General features: G+C 36.7%; 2 protein-coding genes across 2 annotated transcripts; both read left to right on the top strand.

Annotated features, from left to right (window-relative positions):
- The first annotated feature begins 783 nt into the window (after window positions 1-783).
- Window positions 784-1,642, top strand: LOC116111672 (PRA1 family protein B1-like). Its single transcript, XM_031397816.1, has one exon. The coding sequence runs from the start codon at window positions 799-801 to the stop codon at window positions 1,432-1,434; it is 636 nt and encodes a 211-aa protein (XP_031253676.1). The 5' UTR covers window positions 784-798; the 3' UTR covers window positions 1,435-1,642.
- A 4,066-nt stretch (window positions 1,643-5,708) lies between these two features.
- On the top strand, window positions 5,709-8,377 carry LOC116111657 (probably inactive leucine-rich repeat receptor-like protein kinase IMK2). The gene is made up of 2 exons (XM_031397808.1): window positions 5,709-7,638; window positions 7,731-8,377. Exons 1-2 carry the CDS (start codon window positions 5,709-5,711, stop codon window positions 8,345-8,347), a joined length of 2,547 nt encoding a protein of 848 aa, XP_031253668.1. The 3' UTR covers window positions 8,348-8,377.
- The last annotated feature ends 23 nt before the right edge of the window (window positions 8,378-8,400 follow it).

The raw sequence follows: 8,400 nt of genomic DNA, 5'->3' as shown, positions 1-8,400 counted from the left end.
ATTGAGTTGTGATATAAGAGTCCGCATACCGTCATTTTGCATAATCATGAATCTCTTAAAATGTCTAGGAAAGACAATAATTGAGTTGTGATTGAATTCATACAAGTAAATGCTGAGTGGATTATGGGGGAAAACATTCCCATAAAGCTTGATCAAAGAGTGAAGGCCGTAAAGCATCCGGAATTATCTGATTAAAAAATCGAACTTAATCCAGTTAAGCAAATAATTAAGTTCTGTTTGGCCTTGAAAAAAAAAAAAAAAAAAAAAAAAACCTTCGCCTTCCTTCATGATCATCTTCATCATCATCAGTTTCAGTTAAAAAAGTTTCCATTCCATAGCTTATTAGCTAGCTTTTCTTTTTTAACCGCCATGGCCATTTTGAACCACCACTTTATTCTCTTCTTCTCCTTCTTTTATCTATGTTCTTGTTCCAGAGTTTCTCTTTCTTATGAGCCTCGTAACCATGAAGGTAAAAGTTCTTTTTTTTTTTTTTTTTTTTTTTTNTTCTTTTGGAAAATAATCTGCTTAAAGATGTTAAGAAATTTGACTATATTTATTATGAGTAGAAAACATCGTGACCACACAATTTGACGGTGATCACTAGTACCGTGATCTAAATTCCAAAGGAGATCTAGATTCATAATAATACCATGAGTTGCAATACACACAATTACACCTCTCACTATATATAAAATTTTGGCACGGCTGACACGGTAACTATTTTCTCTCTCGATCCCAAATCTCTCGCTCCACTGTACAACCTCACGCCCCACCAACCCCAACTTTTACGCGCCAGAAATGGCCGCCCAACCGACAATCCCAGTCTCTAACTCTCAACCCAACGCTCAGTCCCAACCACCGATCGCCACCCCAGCCTTCCGCGCGTTCATTTCACGCTTGTCCTCCTTCATCCGTCACGGCTTCTCTCAACGTCGGCCATGGTACGAACTTGTAGACCGAAGCGCCATGGCCCGGCCCGATTCCCTCTCCGAAGCCTACTCTCGGATACGGAAAAACCTCTCCTACTTCAAAGTCAACTACGTTACCCTACTCGTTCTCGTACTCGCTTTCTCTCTCTTATCACATCCTTTCTCTCTCCTCGTCCTTCTTTGCCTCTTCGGCGCATGGATGTTCCTCTACCTTTTCAGACCGTCGGATCAGCCTCTGGTCATCTTCGGTCGTACGTTCTCTGAACGCGAAACGCTTGGAGTGTTGGTTTTGTTGACGATTGTCGTCGTGTTCTTGACGACGGTTGGATCTTTGTTGATCTCGGCGTTGATGATCGGAGCTGCGATTGTGTGTGCACATGGAGCTTTTAGGGTCCCTGAGGATCTGTTCTTGGACGACCAAGAGCCGGTTAACTCTGGATTCCTATCCTTCCTCGGCGGCGCCGCCGCCTCAGCTGCCGCCCCTGCCGTCGCCGGACGTGTCTGAAACTGTCGTTCCGGCGTATCACGACTTCAACGTGTATGGTTAATCCATGATTTTTTTAGGCAGGAATCGGGGTAGGATTTTTGTAACGTTTGGATGTTTTTGTTTTTCATTTGTATGGTTTCAGTTTTGCTATTGAAATGCAAGATATTAATTTTAAGGGAAATGGTTCAAATGAAATCAATCTGAGTCATTCAATTTATGGGGCCTACTTTGGATCTTATGTAGTTCTCTTTTGTTAACTGTAATTTATGGTTTCGCATTTACTTATACTCTCATGGAATAATTTTAGTTTTAAGGTAGTGGAGTAGTGTGAGTAGTGAAGCTGTGTTTGTCTTTGTTTTTATGATCGGACTGAGATTTCAGGTGTAATAGGGTTTCGATTTGCATGCTGTGGTGGGTTCTACTTGGTTGGATTTAACACGTATGTATAGGATAGATTAACAATGCAGCTGGCATGTTGAATGACATTGAGCGGGACTGTGGGATGAAAATGATTGTGTTGTATTGTCATTTGTACACAGGTTGTTTGTTTGAGTTCGTTAGTACTGCGATAATGATGTTTTTATACACGATTTGGACTGATTTATAAGCAACTGAAGTGGGAATTGAATCCACATTTAGGAGTAATGCTTTATTTGCTCCAATTGTGTTATTTTTATCTATTGAGATAGGTTTTTACCTTTTTCTGTTTTTTCTTTCTTGTCTTTGGACTATATTATATTACAAATGAGGGTTCGATATTTATAAATTTTAAGTAGGAGAAGGGGAGCATATACGTGCCAATAAGCTGATAAAGAGAAGCTCATAGGACTGGGTTTGAATGTATAGGTGGCTGTTTAGGTTCTTGATTGTGAGACCTGACTTAATCTGTAGAGATGCTTCATATGGACAAGTAGATTGTTGAGTTAATGTAGTTTGCCCATGAGCATTACATTGTTCTTAGTTCAGGGAGGCCATTATGATCTTGGTTTTTCTTTTGATGATCTGATTGAGCCGGAGATGTTCAATTGTTTGTCTTAGATTATATGTCTGGAATTCTTGAGTTGTTCAATGGTACGTCCTAGATTATAGATCTTGAATTCTGGAGATGTTCAATGGTTTGTCTAAAGGAGCTATCATCTGTAGATCTCTAATTGATGGGCTACATGTAAAAAATTATACTGATTTATAATATTGTTCATATTAATTGTTTGGTATTTGATGGTTAAGCCAGATTCTTTTAGAATTGATGCTGCGGGAAGGTGCAACCGACAAGGTTTGGAAAGTTCTTAAAATTTGCTTGTGGGTTTGTCTTGTCTTAAATTGAATGTTGGGAGTGTTTCTGGTGGTTTAATCCTCTTTCTAGCTTTGCAAGAACTGCTAGCTTCGTTTGCTTGCCATGTATGTAATTCTGTACCTTCTTCATACTTGATTATGGTTCGCCTTAGCTCTTAAGCACAAGTCTATGTAAGTTTTGAAGTTGGACATTCTTTCATTGTTGGTCCGGTAGTCAGTAGTAAGAGGCAGCTGATCAGCACGTTTACCTTTGCAGGTGCAACTTCAATAGCCTTTACTGGGCCAGTGAGGGACAGCAAATTCCTTTTTAGTTTTGGGTAATGCTACCTTTATACCACTTTTTACATCATTTTTATTACACTATGATCATTTTATTAATAATAATTTTATTATAATATTAAAAATTTAAAATAATTAAAATTTTGTGTGAATGTGGTATATGAGTCATGATGTAATAAAAATAGAGTAAAGGGTGGTGGGAGGTAACATTACTATTTAATTGTAGGGTTTCTAGTTTCTACTATATCTTTGTACTCCATTTGAAAAAACTTGGTAAAATATTATAACCCTGTAAATGCTGAACTTTTCACCGTCTGTTTGACAAGCAGTTTGTTACTGTTGGTTTATTTCCTTGTAAATTTTCTTGCGCCGGAAACGAGGTATAGAGCTCTGTGTTCTAATCAAACATTTGGCCTTTTCGATTAGTCTCTTCTCTCCTTGTACGGTTACGCTTAACCCCAGAAAAAAAGCAGATTTTGTATATAAATCCAATGGTTTGAACCTTGGGTAACATTGAACATCCGTTATACAGGATTTTGAGAGTTACTATCATTATGAATTATTTTACCCTGCACTCTTTGATTTGTTTGAAATTGATGAATAATACTACACATACATCATTCCTATACAACATTATGTGGCAAGATATGATTGGATGAAAGTTTAATTTTAACTTTAAATTAGTCAATCATATCTTACCACATAATGTTATATGAAAAATGTTGTATGAAAATGATGTATGTGTAGTATTACTCGAAATTGATTACTTGGTTCGTAAGGGCATCTCTAATAGGACAACAAATTGGTGTCCAAATTTTGTTCCAACCAAACATCAAATGCCATGTCAAATTGATATGGGTTAAATTGATGTAAATAAATAGTATCATATCATTAAATTTGGTAGTCACGTCAAAGTGATGTAGCTAATAAATAGTATTATATCAAATTTGATGGATTGATGTGATATTATTCATCTATTCAAAACATTTTTTATTATTTTATTTTTTATATAATTGTTTTAACTTGTATTTATAATAATTTAATTATTATTTATGTTAAAATTTATAATAATTATATAATTCAATAAATAATAAAAAATAAAAAATAAAACTTCATTATAATATAAATATTAAACTTTAATAAATCAAAATAAATTAGTATTAATTTAGAAAACACTAAAGTTAAAAAAAAATATTACGCAAACTAGAATAACAATTTAGTTTTCTAGTACATTAGTTCTAGATCTTCTAAAATTGATATGATAAATTAATTTTATTAAATTAGTATAATTTTTAAAGTTATTAATAGTAATTAATTAATAAAATATATTATTTCTAACATTTAATTAATATATAGAAAAATAATTAGTGAAATAAATTAATTGTTGAGAATTAATAGAAAGTAAAAAAAAGAGAATATATATATATTTTTTTTTTGGTATAATGAGTTGGAGATGCAGTAGTAAAATGGTGTGAAAGTTGTACCAATTTAATATTTGTGGTTAGAGATGGTCTAAGTGAATGATGGAGTCATAGTTTTAAGTTTATTTATTTTTGAATTTTGTTTGTCTTAAAGTATTGATTTTCAATGCAAAATTGCAAATTATGTTGTTTAATCACTCAAACAGCCACGGAGCAATAATTTTAAGGAGTAATACTAAATATACAAATAAATTTTCAATTATTTCTATACAAATTGATGAGATAGAAAATGAATAAAAAAATAAATACGATAAATTTGATTTTTTATATTTATTTATTTTTTATAATATCAATTTGTATAAAAATATTTGTTTGATTTATTTTTACTTTTTAGTCCAATATTATTGTAGTTTAAACTTTAAAGCGGAAGGTGACGGACCTCCGATTTGGACCAGTCAAATGTCAGCGGGCATCATCAAATAACATGAAGATGATGACTTTGTGTTTCAGAGTTGGAAAAAATGGAGCCTTTCACAAATTACAAACTGGGCTCCGGATCCCTGTCATTAAATAGTAAAGGTAACCACTCGTGTGCAAGTTTCCAACGGTGTTCAACAAAAAGGACCCACTTTCTCAGGAGAATCTCACATTGGTACAAGACAAAACGGCAGTCACCTCATTTTAAACCCTCCTCTTAAATTCAAACCCCACCTTGATTAGCCTGGTGGCGATGGTCTTCTTCATAAAAACAAACATTATAATAATATTAAAAGTGCCTCTCAAAAAAGTACTAATGGCCGTCTCAAAAGCAGTCGTAAACAAACTCCAAGCTAAAGGTATTATGTTGATTATGACTATCTTCTAAACCAGTCAAGTTCTGTAATTTATGGTTTAATTAATCTTAGTAAATTATAATATTTGTTTATGAGATCCCCGAAAAAGATAGCCGTTGGAGGAGCGGTTGGGTGGCAATAAACATGAACTGGTCAAGGGTTTTTAATTGTATTGAGAGAAGAGTAGATGAAAACTAGCCGTTGCACTTGTTGCCTTCTGGTTTTGTAAAAACAACAAGAGAAGAGGGATGGAGCCTCTGCTCTCTTATTGCCCTCACCTGCCTGATACAGTGTATGTCCCTTCTCTTTCTCTCTCTCTCCCTCTCTCTCACAGGGTTTTCATGTGCTTTCTCTCTCTTACTCACTCTACAAAACCCCTCTTACACCCTCTTGTTTAACTATTTCATTTCTCTTCTTCTTCTTCTTCTTCTTCTTAGAATTGTTTTGTTCTTTCTTAGGTTGGGGAATGGAGAGTGAAAGTGAGAGTGTTACTTGTTTTAACAAATACCCTTTTGAGATTCTTGAGCGTTGGCTTAATAAGAAGAAGGAGAAGTGGAAGGAGTTAGTGGTTTATAATGTTTATCTTTTCTTGTTCGTTTGTTGTTTTATTCAACCTGTTTCGAGCCAGTCTTGGGATGGGATTATTGTCACTGAAGCTGATTTTCAAGCTCTACAAGCTTTTAAACATGAGCTGATTGATCCTAAAGGGTTCTTGAGGAGCTGGAACGATAGTGGCTATGGAGCTTGTTCTGGCGGTTGGATTGGTATCAAATGTGCTCAAGGACAAGTTATTGTAATCCAGCTTCCTTGGAAGGGATTAGGAGGCCAAATAACTGAAAAAATTGGTCAACTTCAAGCGCTGCGAAAGCTAAGTCTTCATGATAACCGCATTGGTGGTTCAATTCCTCAAGCATTGGGGATTCTCCCTAATCTTAGAGGTGTTCAACTCTTCAATAATCGTCTCTCAGGTTCAATTCCTCCTTCTTTAGGCTCATGTCCCCTTCTGCAAACTCTTGACCTTACTAATAACTCACTTATTGGGACTATCCCTGCTAGTCTGGCAAACTCTACCAAGCTTTATAGACTCAATCTTAGCTTCAATTCATTGTCGGGTTCAATACCTCTTAGTTTCACTCGCTCTTCTTCACTTGTTTTTCTTTCTCTACAACACAACAACCTTTCAGGTTCCATTCCTGATTCTTGGGGTGAACCTCAAAAGAATAGCTTCTTTCAACTTCGGTACTTAACCATTGATCACAACTCCCTCTCAGGAACCATTCCTGTCTCTTTTGGAAAGCTAAGTGAGCTTCAAGAGCTTTCACTTAGTCATAACCAAATCATTGGAGCTGTTCCAGATGAAATAGGCAAGCTTTCCAGGCTTAGGACTCTAGATTTTTCAAATAATGCCATTAATGGAAGCTTGCCTGACAGTTTCTCCAATCTCTCCTCACTTGTTTCATTAAATATGGAGAATAATAACCTTAATAACCAAATCCCTGAATCTTTTGGTGGGTTACATAACCTTTCTGTTCTTAACTTGAAAAGAAACCAAATTAGTGGTAACATCCCTTCAAGTATTGGAAACATTTCCACACTTACACAACTTGATTTGTCACAAAATAAGCTTGGTGGAGAAATTCCGGATTCTCTTGCCAATTTAAGAAGTCTTAGTTCCTTCAATGTCTCTTACAATAACCTTTCAGGTCCTGTCCCTACTTCTCTCTCACAAAAGTTCAATTCAAGTTCTTTTGTGGGGAATATTCAGTTATGTGGGTTTAGTGGGTCAGCTCCATGTCCTTCTCCAGCACCTTCTTCAAATGTTCCAGGTGCACCCGCTGAGAAACCAAAGTCTCATGGAAGAAAATTAAGTACAAAAGATATAATCCTCATTGCAGCAGGAGCTCTTCTTATAGTTTTGCTTATCCTTGTGTGCATTTTGCTCTGCTGTTTGATAAGGAGAAGGACTGCATCAAAAGAAAAGGATGGTCAAGCCACAACATCAAGGGCTGCTGCAGCAAGGGGCGAAAAGGGGGCTTCACCTGAAGCTGGTGAAGTCGAAGCTGGTGGAGAGACCGGGGGCAAATTGGTCCATTTTGATGGACCATTGGTTTTTACAGCCGATGACCTTTTGTGTGCGACTGCAGAAATCATGGGAAAGAGTACTTATGGCACTGTCTATAAGGCAACTCTGGAGGATGGTAGTCAAGTTGCAGTGAAGAGATTGCGAGAAAAGATAACAAAAGGTCAGAGAGAATTTGAAGCTGAAGTTAATTTGCTTGGCAAAATAAGGCATCCAAATCTTTTGGCTCTAAGGGCTTATTACATGGGCCCAAAGGGTGAGAAACTTCTTGTTTTTGATTATATGCCTAGAGGGAGTCTTGCAACTTTTCTCCATGGTAAGTAAAATGTAGACTTTAGTTAAATTCCTAGTTGTTCATTTACTAGATACTTCAATTTAGAAGCTAATAATCTGTTTCTTCTGTTGCAGTTCGAGGGCCTGACACATCAATTGATTGGCCCTCAAGGATGAAAATCATTCGAGGCACGGCGCGAGGCCTACTCTACCTTCACAATCATGAGAACATTATGCATGGGAACCTGACATCAACCAATGTCCTCCTTGATGAGAGTACAAATGCTAAAATTGCAGATTTTGGCCTGTCCAGGTTAATGACTGCTGCAGCTAATGTAAATGTGATTGCAACTGCAGGCGCATTAGGCTACAGAGCACCTGAGCTTTCAAAGCTCAAGAAAGCCAACACAAAAACTGATGTATACAGCCTTGGAGTTATCATGTTGGAACTCCTAACAGGGAAGTCTCCAGGCGAGGCAATGAATGGAGTGGACTTGCCTCAATGGGTTGCCTCCATAGTAAAGGAGGAGTGGACTAATGAAGTTTTTGATTTAGAATTGATGAGGGATGCATCAATAATTGGTGATGAGTTGCTCAACACACTGAAATTGGCTTTGCATTGTGTTGATCCTTCACCCTCAGCACGACCGGAAGTTCAACAAGTTCTGCAGCAACTAGAAGAAATAAGACCAGAGACAGCTACCACCAGTTCCGGTGATGAAGGAGCTGCAGTCCCTTCAACAAGTGAGTAACGCGAATGTTATGAGCTATGTAGTTGGCAGAGAGACAATTAGGAGGTTGAGTA

This window comes from Pistacia vera, unplaced genomic scaffold, assembly GCF_008641045.1.
Source record: "Pistacia vera cultivar Batoury unplaced genomic scaffold, PisVer_v2 Contig648, whole genome shotgun sequence".
Lineage (NCBI taxonomy): Eukaryota > Viridiplantae > Streptophyta > Magnoliopsida > Sapindales > Anacardiaceae > Pistacia > Pistacia vera.
Note: the sequence above shows the minus strand (reverse complement) of the source record. Positions and strands in the feature narration are given on the sequence as shown.

What these genes read in the sequence shown, in the direction of transcription:
- LOC116111672 (XM_031397816.1), top strand. Translation starts at nt 799, where the DNA reads ATGGCCGCCCAACCGACAATCCCAGTCTCTAACTCTCAACCCAACGCT.
- LOC116111657 (XM_031397808.1), top strand. Translation starts at nt 5,709, where the DNA reads ATGGAGAGTGAAAGTGAGAGTGTTACTTGTTTTAACAAATACCCTTTT. An exon ending in TCTTGCAACTTTTCTCCATG is followed by an intron (nt 7,639 to 7,730) that starts GTAAGTAAAATG and finishes CTTCTGTTGCAG; the next exon opens with TTCGAGGGCCTGACACATCA.